Source organism: Dipteris shenzhenensis, chromosome 12 (genome assembly GCF_047967505.1).
Source record: "Dipteris shenzhenensis isolate YYH24624 ecotype China chromosome 12, Dip_SZ_1.0, whole genome shotgun sequence".
In the NCBI taxonomy this organism is placed as follows: domain Eukaryota; kingdom Viridiplantae; phylum Streptophyta; class Polypodiopsida; order Gleicheniales; family Dipteridaceae; genus Dipteris; species Dipteris shenzhenensis.
Window position 1 is genome coordinate 3207262 of NC_141607.1, and position 20752 is coordinate 3228013.

General features: G+C 41.8%; 1 protein-coding gene across 7 annotated transcripts in view; it reads left to right on the forward strand.

The window, feature by feature from the left end:
- The window catches only part of LOC147895687 (putative CoA ligase CCL8), an 86830-nt gene that overhangs the window by 52300 nt on the left and 13778 nt on the right, over positions 1 to 20752 (forward strand). For 6 of the 7 annotated variants that reach the window (XR_015541896.1, XM_087382717.1, XM_087382716.1 and 3 more), the window contains 3 exons: positions 8011 to 8101; positions 8305 to 8378; positions 8622 to 8804. Coding sequence is in view for 6 of the 7 variants with exons in the window: in XM_087382717.1 (XP_087238843.1) it covers positions 8011 to 8101; positions 8305 to 8378; positions 8622 to 8804 (348 nt within the window). In the remaining variant the exon portion in view is untranslated. Of the gene's footprint in view, positions 1 to 8010; positions 8102 to 8304; positions 8379 to 8609; positions 8805 to 20752 lie in introns of those variants that run through there. The other variant, XM_087382720.1, reaches the window with a different exon arrangement.

A 20752-nucleotide genomic window follows, 5' to 3' on the forward strand; every position in this document is an offset into this window, starting at 1 on the left:
TGACAACCTCTTTTACATCCTCATGTGTGATAGGCTGATCCTGGACCTGATTGGGAGCATCCAAAGGCTGCTGTGCATCAGCAATATTCTGATCTTATACTGGTTGCTCTGAAGTGCCTTCGATTGCCAGTGGAAGTAACCCTTCAAACCATGCTGAGAACTTGTATGCAGCTGTCTATCAAACTCAATCATGGACTGATCTGAGTTCTCTGCAAAAATTGCATCTCTACTGCAAAAATCCCTCATCTGCGGATTGTAGAGAACAAAAATGCACTTAATGGTCTTACCACCTAGCTTTCTTCTCAATTGACTAGGTTTATCTGCATAGGCTATGCAGCCAAATACCCTGAGGTAATCAACCTTGGGTTTTCTATTATACCCATTCTCAAAGGGAGTCATGGTTTTCAAGGCATCTATCCAAAATGCATGCACACATTATTGCCTCCATCCAAAATTTTTGTGGCCACCTTTTTCCTTTTATTATGCATCTGGCCATCGTGGTGGAAATCAAGTATGTCTCCAAATGGGCAGAAGAGAGAGCCTTGTGAGACAACACCATGAGAGACCTATTTTTCCCCAGCAGCTTTCTATTTTGCTGAGGTGTACAAGGGCTGTACATTGATGCATAAACCCTATCTCCTTCAAGAAATCTTTGAAGGAATCTGACATATATTTCCCCCCTCTATCTATTGTCAAAGCTTGCACTTTGCACCCTGACTAATTCTCAGCCATAGCCATAAACTGCATGAAGCACTGAAAGACACCTGATTTCTCTTTAAGGGATATACCCATGAGAATGTGAAAAAATCATCTATGAAGGTAACAAATGCAGATGCTTTCACAGTATATAAGAGGTGTGATTTATTTTAGCTCTAACAGATCCATCTCTGAGAAAGGCATTCCTGTGCAGCTTTCCCAAATGCACCCTTCATAGACATGTCTAGGAGTTGTCTCCGATGAAGGAATATTCTGTACCATCCCATGTCTTTGCAACAACTGGAAACTGCAATAGTCCACATGGCCATATCGTGCATGCCATAATTCAGCATTTTGCATTTCTGAAGTAGCTGATGCCACACATGCATTTGACATGCTGCTGTCATATTTGTCCAGCTGGTATAAACCCTACTTCAAAGTTACTCTAGTGACTATCTGTAGTACTTTTCTCTATCTTGACAATGCCCTTATCATCCTAAAAAATGAAAGAAAACTCTCCTCTCCCAAAAAAGTGGAAGCAAACTCTCTTCTCCCAAAAGAGGAAACTGACTTCTTAATGCTTGGCACATAAAGAACATCTAGAGGGTATAAATCAGTCCTATTAACTGATGAAAGATAAATTCTTCCTACTCCCTTCACAAAGTATGTTTTATTGTTTGCACAAGACATTTGCTTGCCAATTGGAGCAGGCTGTAAATCAGCAAACAAATCCTTCCTAGAAGTGATGTGCTTGGAAGGCCCAATATCAAAATGCAATAGTGCAGCTGAACCTGTTGCCACTTTAGCCTTGATGCTGCCTTTAGGCCAATTAGGACGCTTGATTTTACTTGGGATACCTAGGACATCTAGGGAGGACACTCGGTCCCCCACCTAGGATATCTAGGGTGAACTTTGGTGTATATGGGCCACTCACTTGTACTTTTCATTCTATCCAATTGCAAGTAAATCCATTGCTTCTCAGCTCTATTGCATTCCACGTTTCCTTCCATTCCACTCCACCAACAACAGTGGTATTAGAGCCAGCAAGGCTGCCCCAATCTTTGCCTCAATTTCTGCTGCTCCAGCTCCAAGGCTTTCCAAACTCTCAAGTTTAAGGGGAAAGAAGCTTTATCAGATCCCAGCTGACCACGTCGAGGCTGATACTAGTGATTTCATAGTAGACACAGCCTTATTCCAAGAGGACTGACCTATGCCTTTGAGAGCAAAAAGATAGGTGGAACTCAAGTTCGGTAGCCTGCTCAGGGAAAGGAATTATATGCAATCATTTACACATTGAAAACTTGGAGGCATTATCGATGTGAAATCAAAGTCTGTTGTATTGATGGAACACGAGTCTATCAAATACATATGTGAGAAACCTGAGTTGAGGGGAAGGAAGGAATGGTGGGCTGTATGTTCTCATCTCTGCTATGAGACTGGACTAGGCGTGTGCTCCCAAACTGTGCGCTAAGCTCTGCATCTAGCTCGGGTGCGGGTTTAGCTGCATAAAGAGAGGAGTAAAAGTTGGTAGTGCTCTTTCTCACTGCTGCTAGGAAATCTGTTTGAAGAACTCCATGAGGAGCTTGTAGTCTTCTAATGGCCTCCCTTTCATGTCTCTGTGGAGAAGACGCATTTTATTGCATCTTCCCCCAATCTGAGTCCCAAAAGCATCTTGAAAGGTATCAATACTCTGATTTGATAAAAAAGGTGCTACTGCTGTTGGTGCGCAAGAGTTAGCCTCTCATGAATCCTGGACCTGACCGGTGCTTCTCCTCCTTCCTCTAAAGGGCATCAATACTACAATGCAAAGTCTCAATTGTTACCCCATGATAGTGATAAGCTGAAGCATTGTAGAGAGGCCCATGGAGCCGTTCTTGGTAGCGAAATCCTGGCTAACCTGAATATCTATGAATCATGATTTGCCCAAAAATCTCCACATCCATGTACATGAAGTTTGATATCCTAACTTTGACAAATGAAACTATTGTTACCAAGAGGAGGACAACATGGAGATGGTCGGATGTGGTGTTCCGTGCTGAGATGAAGGTGCATACCCCTCTATGCAAAGCAAGCGGCCAATCTTGGCATGGTTATCACGCACGAGTCTCTTTGTTAGATAGGAGTATTGAAGACTGGCATCGTTGATCTGAAACTCACCCTCAAACCTTCTAATCGTGAGGATGAATTCTTCCCATGCCGCTCTTAAACACCACCTTTCTTTTCCCCTGTCTTATCAACCGAAAGCTCTCCATATTGAAGTTCCCCCGTACCACCCAAAAGTCAGCCTATGGCAAACATTTGCAAACTCCCTCGAAAATACAGAGTGATCGCTTCTCAAATTGGTTTCATAAATGTTGAGAACCCCGATCTAAGAGCCCCCTATGAGGAGGAGGATCCATTGAACCTTGGTTCGGATCAAGACACCATGTGCAATAATAGTGGAAAGGAAAAAGGCTGAAATTGAAATGGAGATTACTCCACATGATCAAAGAGAACCAAACCAAAAAGTATGCCTAGGTAGAGTTGACCCATCTCGGCACATTGACTATCAATGATTTTGTGCACTTGGAGGAGAAGAATATCGATCTGTCCATGGGTGAGTGAGAAATGAAGTTGGTCCCTAATGACCTACTTCCTATGGCAAGTATGCATCCTACCTAGTCCTTGAGCATTCTGACTAAGAAATGTTCCATGGGAGAAGAATATTGATTGGTCCATAGGTGACCAAGAAATGAAGCTGGTCCCTAATTACTTGCTTTCTATGGCAGTATGCATCCTACCCAATCCCTGAATGTTCTATTGAGAAATGGCCATGGGTGAAGAATATTGATCGGTCCATGGGTGACCATGAAGCTGGTCCAAATGACCTACTTCCTATGGCAGTTATGCATCCTACCCAATCCCTGAACAACCCTCATTGAAGAGGAGAGGGGGGGGGGGGGGGGGTAGTGGAAGGTCCTATGCGACCTCATAGTCAACATGGCCCTACTAAGGGTGCAAAAAGATGGAAATCGTTTGACAGAGACTGAAGAGAGGCAAAAACTCCATTGGAGACAAGGAGTTGTATTGAGTAAGCATATTGAGAGAAAGGTAAAGGTCAATTAGATTGCATGAGAGCATGTGGAATCTACAAGATCTCATCAAGGTGTGAGCCAAAAGATCTAGATATGTCATCATCACTAGGATCTTGGACTATGATGAAGCTCGAAATACACTTTGTAAGGTGAAGGAACCGAATGGTGAGGATATTGTATTTGTGGCCTTCAAGGAGCACATCAAAAAGCAAGTGGGCTAAGCCTCTAGTCTTGAAGTGATAAGGGAGTGGTACATAGACTCATGCCACGTCTTTGTAGCATCCTTTTTTTTCTTTTGCATAAAAGAAAATATAATGAAGTAAAATAAAAAGTACATTTAAATAAAAGAGGCAGCTCAAAAGCTATGGCATAGAACTGTACTAAAGAACCTTCATAGCTGATGTGAGCTGAGCCGACTGTGCACCAAGAAACACAAGATATCCCACATCTCATGCAACAAAGTAAGGTGAATGCTGGATGAGAGGTACTATCGGCCCAAAGTAAGAGCACTCCTTGTTGCATTCATAGGGGATATAAGTGTGGTAAACCTGGAAAGTGTGATTAGAAGTGGTTGTGAAGTGGCCGTAGTGTGTGGTGATTCACCATGCAATAGTATGAAGTGGTGAATAAGAGAGACGGTGTCTTCTCCCTAGGCAGTTCACGTCTCTTCCTCTCCCATGAGAGTTGGTTTGCTTGATTCTTGGCCATATCATGGAGACGAGCTCGATTTAGTAAAGGCTACAAAGGGTGGAGGTCAATGCTGGCAACACAGGTGGTGGTACATGGCCTTCCAAGAGCTGTATAGTTGCAGGAGGTGGTTTGTAGCTCTCTAAAAGTGACTCAAACTCATAGCATGTCTTGCAGATTTTTGCATACGGTCTATGTGACTATCTAGGCTAACTGTGTGTCGGCGCATATCTTCAAGCTTTGATATTTTATGTGAGCTGGTTGTGCATTGGCTCACTCAGCTTAGTTGTCTGGCCTTTGTGGAAAGCAAAGTGCTTTGTGGATCTTTTGTAACCTGTAGCAAACCTGATATGGGCAAGCAGTATTTTGGTTGATCAATTTTAGTCATCCTTGTATGAAATACGATGTCATTTGAGTGCATTTGCTTGTCATTTTATGTGAGAAATGTGTCTCTGAATTTCCAACAAGTGGTATCAGAGCGGTCTTCAAACCTGCTTCATGCATTTGAGGGGTCATATTCAAAAGTTTTTATAAAGAATATCACCAAGATTTGATCCAGTAAAATTTCCAAGAAATCTCAAGAGAGCAAGAAGCAGTCAGAAAAGAAGGATGTATCCACTAAAATTAGTAGCTAAGGTGTGTAGTCGAGCACTACTACAGTAAAGAGAAGAAATTGATAGCTCTAGCCCATAGTTTAGTGATATATGCATGTTACTAGTAGTCCACCTTGAGGAACTATAACTTGATAGTCCTGGCATCACCCTCATAGTTTTGCTCAGCGTCATCATGTATACATGGTTTTGCCTTTGCAACTGCCAAAACATGACAGCAATATTTATCATGTGCTGTACGCAGCATGAGGACACCATTCCGAAGTTCTGCCTTTGCATCTACAACAGTCCTATGAGATGCCATTCTTTTTATTATGGCTGCTAAGTGTAGAAGGCAAGACTCCCGAGCTTACCTAGTGAGCAGTAGTGAAGGGCATTAGTTAAGTTAAAGTTGTGGGCATATTCACCGTTACCATGCTCCTGAATGTATTCTGATGCAGCTTCACTATCATGCATATCTTGCTCGTGCGGGACAAGCTGCTTCTGATCATTGTGTGAAAGTTTACTTTGGCATCCTTTGCTGTCAACTGTGTGGTCTTCTATCTTTTCTTCCTTTATGGAGACTATACCATGCTTGATACTCACCTCCTCTTTGAAAACTGTCCTCAAATTGTGCATGCATGAAAGTGTCAAGTGTAAGCATATCCAAGTCCTTACCTTGCTTGTCTACATCTCCATCTTGATTTCTATTTAGCTCATCATTGCTTGGCTCACCATCTATCTTATCACCCATCAAGCCTGCTTCATTGCCATTGTTATGTAGGCGCGTTCCATCACTCCGTATATAGGTATTTCTTCTATTGAGATGCTGAACTGCCAGGGCATCATCTGGGGCAATGTATTGCTTCTGCAAACTGATACAACAGCCCTTCTCTCGCTGTCTAGTATGTGGGTTGCTGTTTTGATTTGCGTAGCTAGCCTCACAAAACCCTTTTGTAATTGTAGCTGTAATTGCCTGAAAATAATCAGATTTTCATCCTGCATACATAGGCATCTTCAATGGCTTTGAAGTATGATTTGGTTCAAACTAGGGAGAGACATAGCATGGCTGGGCTGCATTGGCAGCATTGCCAGCATCTCAAATGCTGGGTGTCTATTTTTGTAGGCTTGCTGAGCCTTTGGCATAATTCCCCTCGGCATCATAGCTCCAACTAGAAGGACATCTCTGTCAACATGCTCGACCAAATGGCCATCAGCGTATGAATAGTATTTGTCCAAAATAATGGCCAAAGTGTGAGAAGGGTGGACCTAGGATACATCAAAGGCCTCTGTGCCCCTGGCCCTGATATGTCATGCTGAAATACTCGCCAACATCTCCCAAGAAAATGCATGGATGCATGCCCAGGCCTGAAGTATAAGAAGGGAACATCATCTAGAGAGCACAACTCAACTAAATGTTGTATCGAGAGAGCCCAAGAAGAGTCATGCATCTCATAAAAGACCTTAGGTCCAAAAGAGAGAGCCAAGCTACCAAGCCCCAGGTCATATAGAAAGGGAATGGAGTGAACACACTGAAAAGCCTAGCAATCTCCTTCCAAATGATCCTCGCCTTTCACAATCCCATGGACAATGCTCCACAATAGAAGGCATCGAGAACAACTGGAATCTGCCCTGAACCTCAGCCTCAATAGGTTCACTGCAATCCCTCGATGAATAGAGAGCCAAAAGAAAAGAATGATTTTTCTAATCCTGAGGGATTTCTAAAGTCTCCTACAAAACATTTTTGTTCATCAAATAGACTACTATGTTTACTTGTCTTACAATGAAATCTTGTGATATTTTAATTGCATGTCTCCTCTTTGGGGACTGCTTCTTGTAATATAAACATACATGGATCTCACTAAAAGAAAAGTGCAAGGGTACGTGAGCGTGCGCGCGCACGTGTGTGTGTGTTTTGGAATCGCCCTGTCGCCCGTGACTTCCTGCTATCTCTTCAATAGCGCCTCTAGGCTCGCTTTCCCACTGCGTGCTTTGGCAAGCTTTTTTGGATCTTTGGCATTCATCCATGGAGACCGGAATTTCATCTATTTTCCGCATGGGTTCGATATTGGGCACTTTGGACTTTGTGGAGAGATAGGAACCACCGAGTCTTTCGAGAGCCTACTTCTTCCATGTTCTATGATTTCCAGATGTCACTCAGGCAACCCTTTTTATGATTGCCTGTCTGTTCGTCAGATAGATTACATGTCTACTTGTCTTACAATGAAGTCTTCTGAGCTTGTATTTGCTGATCTCTACTTTAGAGACAGCTTCTTTTAATTTAAATATTCATGGATTTCACTTTTAAAAAAAGTACATGTATATATATATATATGCACGTATTCTAAGATTCAGCAGAGATTTCATTGCGAGTGTTTGGATCTTCATTCTTGCTCATTTAAGGTGATGTATGTGTTTTGCTGATACTCCTCGTCCGTGATTCACTCCATTTGGAGAACTCTTTTGTTATTGCTTGGATGACTTCTTAATGTTGAGAGAGGGGGCATGGCTGTCTCAAGAGGAGATTGCTCTTATCAGCATGAGGAGATTCCTAAGGCTCTCTGGAAGCTAGGTGTCATATGTTCTTGTCAGAGCTCGTCGACTTCAATATTTTAGTGTTCTTGTGGTGTGACCTTATTGTGGAGTGATGTCATGGGAATGTGCGCAGCGCACGACTGACAAGACTGTCTTTTTTTGAACATGGACCTTTGACTTCCTTTCTTCTCCAAGCAAGAAGTATTGTGATAGACTCTGTACTTCCTTGACTGGCTGTTTGCCTAATGGTTTTCTACCTCCTTTGGTTGCTACACTTGATATTTATGCAACCAAATTTTTTTTTGTTTGAATTATGTTGGATTCTTTTGATGCTTCTTCTGACTAATATACATATTTCTTTTTCTGTTCTTTTTTAAACTGAGAAAAAGAAAAGGAAATCTCTTACCCTTTCTTTATTTCATACTCAGATAACAAAAGATGCTTTTGGAGAAGATGGCTATTTTAAAACAGGGGATTCCGTGACCATGGACAAAGATGGATATTTTATTATTCTCGGAAGTATGCACCTCAGTCTACCTGTATGAAAAATATTCATATGTTGTTATGGATGTTAAGTCATGCATGATTAGCATTTTATTCATTGTGTCTATATTTCTATTTGGTGATTCTTCAGGTATCTGTGCATGTTATTCAACTAAAAACAACCCACTTTTGGAACAATATAGGTATGCATTTTGAATGCATAGTTTTTGTTTTAACAGGGAGCAGTGTTGATATATTGAAAGTTGGAGGCTACAAGTTATCAGCTCTTGAGATTGAAGCCGTTATATTGGAAGTAGGTGGCCCTCTTTTCTCACTACCAACCTTTGTTCCCGATTTTTTCCTGATGAAAATGTTAATGGACATATTCCATTTTTCTGCACACGTAAAACACTGTTACATATTAGTGCTTTCATGGATTATTCCAGTATGAGGTTGGAAGTTTATCTGATATTCTTGTTTGTGAAATTTTTGTATCTAAAAGTTTCAAAGTTTAAGGAGTTTGAATATTAATTCTTTTTTCTAGTGATTATGACAGCACCCAGCCATTGCAGAATGTGCAATTTTAGGATTACCAGATGCATATTATGGAGAAGCAATATGTGCCATTGTTGTCCTCACTGAACAAGCAAAATCTGAAGCAACAGGCGGCGGGCTTGAACCTGCTCTGGGTTTATCACAGCTCCAAGCATGGGCAAAGCAGAGATTGGCACCATATAAAGTGAGTCCTTGAGTAGCCATCCTCTTCAGATCTAATACATGGGTTGTGAAGCTGAATGGAAGAAATGGTATGGCAAGTGCTACACAATATACTTTTCACCTTCATTGAACTATCTATTCATATATCATAGATATCTAGTTAGATAAGTGGATATCATAGATATCTAGTTAGATAAGTGGATATCAAAGAATCTACCATCTTTTACAGTGTTTTCTGATCAGTTTTGAAGTATACACACACCCACACACCCATGCATACATAAGTCAACAACTGCCAATGTTATGCGCACGTGCACGCACACAATTTTTTTTAGTGAAATCCATGTATTTCTATATCATAAACAATCCCCAAAGAGGAACGCACAATTACAAACATGAGGAGATTTCAAAATAAAATAAGTAGACGTAGGAATCTATCTAATGAACACAAAGCAATCATAAAAAGATTGCCTGAGTGACATCCAAAAAAAGTGAAACTTGGAGAAAGTAGAATCTCCAAAGAGACTATGATTTATGTCTCTCCATAGATTTCAAAGTCTCCAATGTCTAACCAAGTGAAGAAAATATCAAACTCATATCCTTAATAGCCAGAAGAGCTTGCCAAAGCAAGCAGAAGGAAATCTGGCTCGAAGACGTTGCTGTAGTAGAAACAAAAAGTCACAACAAGCGATAGGGCAATGCGAGAAGATATGAAGCAAGGATTCCCTTGAAGGCAGGCATCTGTGACAAACTGTCAGAGAAATACATCTATGTGCCAGTAGTTGACCAAGTGGTATAACTACAAGAAAGACCCACCATTGAAAGACCTGTTGACAAAGAGGCGCACACAATTTTTTTGGGTGAAATTCATGCAACTTTATGTTACAATGAGTAGTTTTAAGAAAAGGAACATGCTAGTACATCAGAATATGTCATTATACGTGACAAGTATGCAGGAGAATCTAATTGATGAGCACACAGACAATCATAAAATGATTGTTAGAGCGACATCTAGAAGAAGTGAACTTGGAGAAGGTAGGATCAAGAAAGATTCAATGATTCCTATCTTTCCATAGAGTCTAGAGTCCCCAATAAGGAACCCATGCATAGAAAAGATAAAAACCAGGCCATTGTGGATAGATTCCAAATAGTAAAAAATGCTAAGTAGTAGGAAACCGTGTCTGGAGTTGTTGCCGAAGAAACTGTAAAAAATCATGAGTCTCAAGGCAATGTCAAAAAAGGTGAGACAAGGATTCCGTTGGAGCCATACATCTACAGCACTCTCCACCACAAAAAGACCTGTTGTCAAAGAGGCTATTTGCAGCTCCAAACCTGGTGCAATCTCTTCCGCCACCGCTTTAGATTACATTCATGCCCACATGTGATTTTCCCTATTTGAAATCCACGATGAAGGCATCAAAACCTTGTACAAGCTAGCTATAGTGACATCAGCCGATAATAATGGACGGATGCATGAACCGTAGCGATGTAGAGCCCAAGTTAAGCTGAGAAGTGAGCTCCAACTATGGAACTAGGAGGAAATTTTGAAGGCGGTGAGAAATATAATGCGAGAGGGGGAGAAAATATAGCCCCAAATCACACTGCCTAATTGCTAAAGGAGAAGATAGAAAAGTACCATCAGCATTAAGCACATCCCCCACAAATTGAATTCCTTTAGTGAAATAAAATAGGAGTGTTTGGGTTCTTGTAAGGCCAGTGCACTAGGTAACATCTTGGACCAATGTAAACTCTAAGCCCATAAGCAGTTTCCCTCAAGAGAGGTGTGACCGTGCCATTTAAGATGAGAGAGGATTTCCTTCCAATCTGGAAACATTCAGGAGGCAAAAGGGCATCACACACTTTTTTATGTAGTGAAAGCCATGTTTGTTTATATTACAAAAAGACCGTTCCCAAAGCAGAGGTCAATCAATACAAAATCAGAAAATATCAGTATAAGACAAGTAGGCAGCATAGTCTATCTAATGAACAAACAAACAATCATAGAATGATTGTTTGAGTGACATGCAAAAAAAGAACATGGAAGCAGTGGGCTCATGAAAGACAGTTTGATTCCTATCTTTCCATATAGTCCAGAGTGCTCAATATCTGACCCATAGAAAGAACAAATCAATATCCAGTCATCGCGTCGTGTGAATCTCAAAGAGCCAGAAAAGCTTTCCAAATGTAGCAGAGGGAAAGCATGCTCGAAGACACTGCTAAACTACCAAGAAAAACTCCCGAGTGATGGGACAAGTCAAGAAAAGATAAAGCAGAGATTTCCTAGGAGACAAACATCTGTGGCATAACGCAGGAGCAATATGTCAACGAGCCATGAGTTGGCCAAAGGGAACGACACCAAGCAGCACTCTCCATAAAAAAACTTGCTGGCAAAGGGGTAGTTTGCAAGACCAAATTTGATGCAATCTTTTACGCCACCATTTGGCACTACAATTAAAAGACCAGAGTCGATTGGCATGCTGCATGATTCGATGAGGTGGCAGCAAAATCCTATATAAACCAGACACTGAAATATCAGCCAGGCGCAAAAAGTGCATAGAAGAACCTTGGTAATGTAAAGACCAATCAGTAAGCCGATCTGTGAGCTCCAATCTGGGTACCGGAAGGAAAGAGAAAAGCATATAAGAGAGGGAATGCCAAAGTGATCTATAATGCATCCCCAATCCATACTGTCTGGCAGCCAATGGAAAAGGCAATAAAGTACCATCATCCGAAAGGACATTACCAACAAGTGAAATACCTTTAGAAGAGAGGAAAAAGGAACACTAAGTTCCTATAGAGCAAGCGGTGGATGAAATACTTTCGACCAGTGCAAGTTCTCAGCCCTTAAAGAATTGCCTTGCAAAGAGTCACGCCCAGTCCATTTATGATGAGATAAAATCTCCTTCCAAGCTAAGAGCATTTGAGAAACAAAAGGACAGCCCTTAATCCTGCCATGAAGGTGTCCCAAAATAAAGTCCCATGAAGTGCGATGCCAATGCCCCAAAATAGGAGTAGACAACTGCAAAAGTGAATGAGAGATCATGGCTGTCCAAGGCTGATCACCTTCTAGAAAATGCAGCATCATTTTACCCTTTTGCGCAAGGAGATGGATGTGAAATTAAGTAAAATGGCATCACACACGCACACACTTACTTTTTTTTTTTTTAGTGAAAGCCATGATTGTTTATATTACAAGAAAAACCACCTCAAAGCGAGGAGCTAGAAATTACATCAGCTGAAAACCTTCGTATATGCTAAATATACATCATGATCAATGTAGCTCTAAGTAGAAGAAGGGAAGACATGGAGGCATTGGAGAAGAAGGAGGAATCTAGTTGGAATCTTCTAAGAATCTCATTCTTGGCACTCAGATTCTAACCAGGCTCTGATACCATGTGTAAGTCCATGTAGAAACAATGAGACACAAATGTGTTTGTTTATTCATAGAGTGGTTACATATATAGGCAATTGCCTCCATGTAGGTAGATCCCAGATCCACAATCATCTCCCTGATTATCTCAATCAATCACCTCCTATGATCACTCACTCATCACACCAACCTGACACACCTAACTAGAACCTTCTAGCACACCTACACTCACACACTTCTTGCATAGGACTCCAATCTCATAGGCACACACACACACACATCAATTTGCCCCTTCAGTAGCGAGTCTGTAAGCAGTCAAAAAAAGATTGCCGCAGAGGACGCTTGAAGAAAGCAAATAAAGAAAATGTTGGATCACCAAAGACTTTACAATTTCTGTTTATCCACAAAGTCCAAAGTGCCCAATAAGGAACCCAAACAAAGAAAAGATCAAACTCTTGAGTGCGTGGATGAAAACCAAAGAGCCATAAGAATTTCCCAAAAGCAGGAGTTTGGAATCTCGTTCTCAACCACTATTCGAAGAAAATCTAGGAACTCACGGGAGGACGGGCAAAACCAGAACAAATGAAGCATAGTCTCCTGAGAAGCCAAACATCTGCAACATAGAGTAGGAGCAATGTGTCTACGTGCCAGTAGTTGGCCAGATGGAAAACCCCCCAAAAGAACTCTCCCAAAAAAGACCTATTGCTGAAGAGGATCCTTATATGCCCAAAGTTGCCTTAGTCTCTTTCTTCACCACTTAGTTGGCCGATGCATTGGCCAAAAAGAATTAGCCTTATCTAAAACCCAAGGCTGAGGTAAAAGGATTTTATATAATTCAGGCACTGTAATTTGAGATAGCCTCAAAGGACGAAAGGAGGACTCTCGGGAAGTCAAAATCCAATCCTTCAGCCTATATCTTGAAGTTCCAAAGGAGGAATTGGGACAGAAGGTGAAAGCACACACACAATTTTTATTAATTAGTGAAAACTTTTGATTGATTATATTACAAGAGTAGCGACCTTAAAACGAGGCAGCCGAAATTACATCAACTGAAAATCTCAGTGTATGCTAGATATACATCATGATCTATGCAGCGCGTCTGCAAGCAATCAAAGAAGGATTGCTGCAGAGAATGCTTGAAAAAGCCAAACAAGGAAAAATAGGATCGCCAAAGATTTTATAGTTCCTGTCTGTCGATTAAGTCCAGAGTGCCCAATAGCGAACCCAAACAAAGAAAAGATGAAACGCCAAAAAGACTTCCCAAAAGGAATACACGTTTTCTTTAGTGAAAGCTTTAATTGATTATATTACAAGAATAGTGACCTCCAAAAAGAGGTGCTAGAAAATACATCAATTGAAGATCTCAGTTTAAGCCAAATATATATCCTGATCTATCTAGCGAGTCTGCAAGCAATCAAAGAAAGATTGCTGAGAGAATGCTTAAAGAAAGCAAACAAAGAAAAATTGGGATCACTAAAGACTTTAGAATTACGGTCTGTCCATAAAGTCCAAAGTGCCCAATAGCAAGCCCAAACAAAGAAAAGATAAAACTCAAGTCGTTGTGGATGAAAACGAAAGAGCCAGAATAATTTCCCTAAGAGAAGAGTCAGGAATCTCGCTCGTAGCATCTATCGAAGAGAATCCAGAAACTATCGAGAAGATGGGCATAGTCTCCTGAGATCAGATACCGATGACATAAACATGAGCAATGTCCAGCACAACTATCCAGACGGGAATATTCCCAGAAGCCCTCGCCATTAAAAAACATGTTGCCGAAGTGGAACTTTGTATGCCCAAAGTTGCCGCAGTCTTTTCCTCCACCACTTAGCTAGCAGATGCATTCGCCAAAGAGAATTACCCGCCTCCCCCCCACACACACACGCACGTGCGTGCGCACGCACGCAAGCATGCATGCATGTACGCGCGCGCACACATACAAACACACAGACACACACACACACAAACAACTGTCTATAACACCGCTTTTAATCTTTCCCAATTAGATACCTTATTGTCTCGCTATACTCTTCCTTTGTTGTATTATTATCAACTCTTAACCACTTTAGTAGGCTTGTTTATGTTCAAGAAGGAATGTATTATATAAAAGAATGTGCTCACTTACAAACACACACGCGTGTTCACACACGCTCTTTTTTTGTAAAAAAACCTTTCATCAAGAAGGATGTACATTCATATATGTCTCAAAGTGAGACAACTACTACTCACACTCTGAAAAAGCTAAAAAGAAAACATGTAATAGTTGCTCCCGTGAAGAAAAGCTAGTGTAGGAAAGCTAAAAAAAGTGAAAGAACACTTCTAGCTAGCCCGCAGGAAGATATCCCATAAAATGCATGTCCTGAAGGGAGGGGTGCAAGGAGAAACGGAAGAAATGATAAATATCCACAGTGGAGTGTCCATAGATCCGAGAGTTACGGGCATGAGATAAAGAACACAGTGGCCAATAACGACACCAACTGAAAAAACTGAATAAAATCCTATGTAGAGGCATATCTCCCAAACAACCAAAATTGCATGCCAAAAGCAATGCTAGGAAACGGGGCACGAAAATAAGACTGTCTCCCTTGGATGTGAACAAGATGGACAATGCAAGAAAGCTATGCGCCTGGCACCCAAGAAAGAACCCAATGATAGTGCACCAACCAAACACCGCCATGAGAAATGCCTTTGTCTGAGCCGGACCTTTCATGTTCCAAATATGGCCAAGACAAACCTACCACCAAGTAGGAGGTTTGTCAAGATGCCAATAAAAAGGCCACGCTCTTGAATTCATGGCTGTGGTGGTAAAAGAAGATGATAAGATTTCTTGGCAATAAGATCTGCAAAGGAGAAAGTAGAATAACCCGGAATGCCTCAATCAAATCTCCAATCCATAAGAGAACGGTTAGTAAATAAATGGGGAATAGGTCGAAAAGGAAGCAGGCATGGTAGTGAGAGTATGCCAGATGGGCCTGTGATGCATGCTCAAACAAAATTGTCTCTTGGCCTGTAGAAAAGAAAAAGTAAGACCCCTATCATGCACCATATCATCCACCACGGAAATAACCAATCGATGTAGAAAATAAGCCTTTCTAGACTGGAGATGGGCCAATGGTAGATCAAACTTCAAAGACACGGCTCGAATGGATATTCTGCGAATAGAGTGTATTTTTTATATCTGGGTGGGGGCCTTCCAAAAGTAACATCAGATAGAGTAGGAATCCACTGTCCAAAAGCGTCAGAACGAAGTGAAGCAAACAAGCAAGAGCGCATAATTGGCCATGGCTAATGTTGCTCAAGAAAAGTAAGCAAAAGAGTAGCCTTGTGAGCCACCACATGAGTGTGAATATTCAAAATATTTAAACCCCCATGCATCTTGGGTGAACAAACATAGTTGAACTTTAGAAGCCGAATTGCCTTACAATCCGTTTTAGTGTGCCAGAGGCATTCCATAGCCTTGGATATGAATTTCTCAATGTCTATAAAAGACCAAGGAATCAATGGCAAGTGAAATTACGCATAGGCCATAATAATAGACTGTTTTATTCAAAGACGGACATGGAATGGTCATGTGGACAATTTCCAATAATAGACTTTATTATTCGAAGGCGGATGGCCATGTGGGCAGCTTCCAATAATGTATCTTATGAAATAGCTTTTGTAAAACCCATAGTCTTTCTTGTGTGGCAAAGAAATACACCAACCAATGGGATAGCCCAAATGGCGCACAATCTGATTTGAAGGCAATATCAATTCAGGCCGTAAATTACGGTGCTAATCACATGCATGGAGTGGAAGGAGTTTGGATTTGGGAAAATTTCACCTTCAATCTAGTTGTGCAAGGCCGAATAAGTGAAGGGCCTGCATAAGATGCCGTACATTTGTTTTTCCAAGAAAAAGACTTCTATTAAGTATGATAAAAAAGCGTGTGAAGAAGGTCAAGGGGCGAGTACAACATAAAAACATAGCGCAGAAAGAGCTAGAGAATAACCAAGGCTGAGGCTGAAAATGCTATCTCAACCCTGTAGAAGACTCAGAGAAGAAAGGGGTGCCCCTCCATTCCCTTAAAAAGAGAAACCTCTTGGCAAAATCTACTCAAGAGGACCCCTGCATGCTCTCCCATATGGCATCAAAGTATGTATGATGTCTATCTAGATATTGGCCAATGTCTATGAGGGGTGAACCTGGGAACCATCCAATACTTTTGTACATCTGGACCTCCATATGTGCCACGCTGCGATACCAACGAGAATCTCCCAAGAAGTGTCTACAGAGGCATGTGCAGCTTTAAAGGGTGAGGACAGGACATCCTCTAGTGAACATGACTCAACTAATGTCGTCGAATCGATAGGGCCCAAGAGGAGTCATGTCTCTCGAAGAAAACCTGAGGCCCTATAAGAGAGAGCCAGGCAACTGAGCCCCAGGTCATAAAGAAAGAGGAACGAGCAAATGTACTGAAAATTATAGCAACCCCCTTCCAAATAACCTTAGCATGTCTGCAATCCCAAAGGCAATGCTGAGCTGATTCCACTGTAGAAAGGCATTGAAGGCATGTAGGGTCCACCGCGAACCTGGACCTCCATAGATTCACTGTAATCCCACTGTGAATCGAGTGCCAAAAGAAAAGGGTGATTTTCCTATTCATGAGGGATTACGAGAGCCTTCTCCAAAGGTTTTCCTACAAGTTAGCTGAAATATGAAAACTCTCCTAGTGATGAGGAGCCCTAGATGGTCTCCAGCCTCTGCAGCTATGAGTTGAAATCTTCTGGCATTACTAATAAAGAAGGGGAGGGGAGGCTCTTCTCTCGGTGCCTTTCATCAATCCATTCCCACTCCCCAGGGTCCCATTGCAAATATTTTATCGAGACACCTCCATAGAGCCATGACCTCCATGAACCGTGTGAAATGAGAGATGGGTTAGGATCCAAATGCCATGTTGAATCTGAACCACGCTCCATGAAGCCTACGATCCTGACTGGATGGAAAGAAAAATGGAGCAGAATGTCTTTCGTGGGTCTAGACAGCCTGCCTCCCTCAAGAGCATCAAAGACCATGGCATCTCCATGTGCAGTGTGGAAAGTGATAACCTATAATGGAATGCCAGTCCTGGTAAACGGCCCCATCCAAGTGGAACAAGTAATAGGCATATGATATGTGTCAACCCAATCCACTGGTAAGGTTGCATCTATCTGTTGAATCCTCCCTGCACTCTATATGAGATAACTTAACCATTTGCATTTTCTGATCCTCTGGAAGTTTTCCATGATCAACGGTGGAGGCAAAGCCCCTCTTCCACTTAGATCACTGGAAATAGTGCGAGGTGCCCAATCATCTGCCATGCTTTCAAGTATACTTTCATTCCACTTGACGGGCTGCCTATCAATCTCTTCGTGACGAGAAGGGGGAATTCTCCAAAGAGTACTCCTGACACTGGCCCAAGCTTTCAGGATAGAAGCCATAAGAGGGGAGTGAGATGAGCTTGTTAGGGGGTAAAATAAGTAGCCCGACTTCAATATCAGAATCATCAAGAGACTTAACGATCAGAAGATGTAATTGAAATACCAAGGGCGGAGTCGGGTATAGCAAGAATGTAAGAGACAGATAGAGAGAGCGGAATACACAATGTGATGTTCTTGTAGGAGCTTATCTGATGATGAATACGATTTCGACTGTTGTGTATTTTGCGCATTATGTTTCCATTACTGTTTTTCTGAGTGCAATGTTGTATCTATTTCCTTCTTACCCTTTGAGCAATGAGAGAGAGAAGTGTATTATGTCCTGTAGTGATAATATCTTGACTATCTCGTGGATTTCAATTCTTTTCTTTAGCAATGCACAGTTAGTTTAGCTCTCTATTTTCAAACCCCCAAAGAATACAGATTTGTATTCCGTTAACACTGGTGATCCTGCGGGTTGGAATACCCATCAACCTATTCGGTAATCAAAGATCAAGATTGGTAGCTTGTGATCTTTAATTACTTGGCTACATGTTGGATCTACAGTCGGATCCTTTCTTGGACTCAACATCGGGTTGTGACCTGGACTTGACTTCAAACTTATTGCCAGATTGTTGATTAGATTTAGTTTTGGATTTTTTGGATTGGTCCATTCCTGCGGATCCACCGGTTGCCACACTCTTGTCTTTGCCTCTTTGGCTTGTACTTTCTGGATTTGTTTCAATGTTGCTGTTCGGACTTCTTCTTGGTCCTTCCATCTAAGAGATTTCCCTTTGACTTCTTTCTTTGCTTGTGGTGTCTCCGGGGCTGTGGTCCTTTTGATCTAGTCACTACCAAGACTTGTGTTTTTCCAGTATCATTTCAGTCAGGATACACCCCAAATAGGGTCGTGCTGCCTACCCTACTTGTATATCGTTGCTCCGCCTATTAGTGTATTCGGTAGTTCTTGTATCAACACTGCATTGGCTTGCGGGGGTTGTTGTGCTACTTGAGGTGGTGGTGGACCTTGATTGCCATATCGAACAACTTGAATTCCCCTTTCAACCCGGCGCTTCACCCACAAGGCACAATTGGATCCCACCACATTGTCCAGATTGTTGTTAATTCCAACTCCTTTGTTGTCCCCAATTTCTTTTTTGTTGAGATTGTATCTACTGCTGTTGTGTAATGACCGCTACATTTGCTCCAATGGCTACCGCATTTGCGCCCGTTTTGTTGCTAGAGTTCTCTGTGACTATTGCTATGGATTGTTGCGCACATTAGGGTGTACCAGCATGCTGAAGTTGGATGACTCTTGCTGCAAATCTCGCACTGCAATTGTGGTCGGTTTTGATTCACTCCCAAAGTTTGCAATTTTTGATCCACTAATTTCTCCAAATCAGAGGTTGAAGGAGTCTCTTTATCTTCTTTTATCCCTTTTTGACTTTTTTTGTTGTCTTCTTTTTCTTCTTTTAGTCAGTTTCTGAATCACTTTCGGACTCATTACTGCTCAAGTCGATTCGGTTTTGTTTTCACTATCCGATTCATCTGAATCTTTTTCGGAATCCTCCACCTTGGATTTATTCTTTTTCTTCTTAATTGTTCCTACGCATCTTTCAACTCTTTTGGTTGCATCAACAAGGGTATTGAACCCATTTGCACATGCTGTGGCAATATGAGACCACCAACGGAACTGTGAATTTCCGGTTTTAGTTCCTTGCAAAAATATTCCGCTATCGTTTCAGTGGTCGGTCTTGCTCCTGCATCCAATCGTGCATTCATGTTCAAAAATTGTTGGGTATAGTCTTCTACGAACAGTTTTTTTGTATCAATTGCCTTAGTTTTCTTCTGACATCAGTTGAGGTTTTCTCTTTTTGAAGCCTCTCCAAAACCTGTGTCTTTAAGTCATTATAAGTGGCGAAATTTCCCACTCCATACGGACTAAACCACCGCATAGCTTTTCCAGCTAGTGTGCCCCGCAAACTGTTGCAATTTTTTTGGATCCCTTACAAGGTGTCGGAACTATTGGCTCGCCACCAAGTTTCAGTTTCAATTGCACAATAGGACTGTTTGGATCTTCTTTATCTTTACCATGAAACTCTGAAAATTTTCTTTTTAAACTTGCTATTTGTGGGTATGCCATTAGGTGGACTAGTGTATTTAGCCTATGTGCTAATGGAATTATAGATGCTGGCGGTGGTGAATTTGTATTTAGACTCCTTGGATTGTTTGGTATAGTATGAAAAGCTTGATTCTCTTCAGGGCCTATCACTGATGTTCCTGATCAGCCTCTCAGTCTCCATGAGCCAATTCCTTCTTACAGGAACTCCTTTGCAGTACTGGCAGATTTGGTAGAGTTTGAGACAAAGGAGGAGTTTGTACCCTCTACCATGGGAGAGCCGGTTATTGGGATTCCATTGGACTGGGCTTCCCCCTCTGCTGGAGTGGGGTTTCTTTCACCAATTGATTTCCCTCCGCTTGATAGGAGGACTCTTTCACAAGAGAGGATTTTCTCCACCACCAGGTCGGGTAGGCCCTTACACCCGGCCTCCTCCTCCCATCGATGAGGATCGTTAGTTGGAACGTTCAGGGCCTCGGTGGTATACTTCATTGCCGCCATAGGCAGCTGATTCGTAATCAACTCCATCCAAGTGTTTTAGGTGGCCCCATTGATATCCTTATGCTCCAAGAGCATAAGTTGGATGGTAGAGATTGTGCCAAGTCAGGTAAGCTTCTTTCTGGCCATACTTTTTGGTCACTTGCCTTCGGCACCAGGGGAGGCATTTGCATTTCTATTTCTTCTTCGATGCTCCCCTTGGTCATTGGACATGGAGTCATAGTCCCCTCTAGAGCATAGTGGGTTATTTTGCTGATTGGTGGGCGTAAGGTTGGCTTTCTTAACCTTTATGCACCAAACTTGAGAGGGGATCATGTCCTCCTTTGGAAGGAGTTGCTCTCTTGGTCCCATATTGCAGACTCTTGGATTATTGGGGGCGATTTCAACACGGTTGAGATGCCTTCAGACAAAAGAGGGGGTAGGGAAGGTGGCATTCACTCCCTTGAGAGAGCAACATGGGATGCCTTCCTTTTTCAGTTCAGTGGCAGAGATGTTTGGTATGAAGATGCTTTTCAACCTCAACCATAGTCTCTTATGTTTTCTTGGTCAAA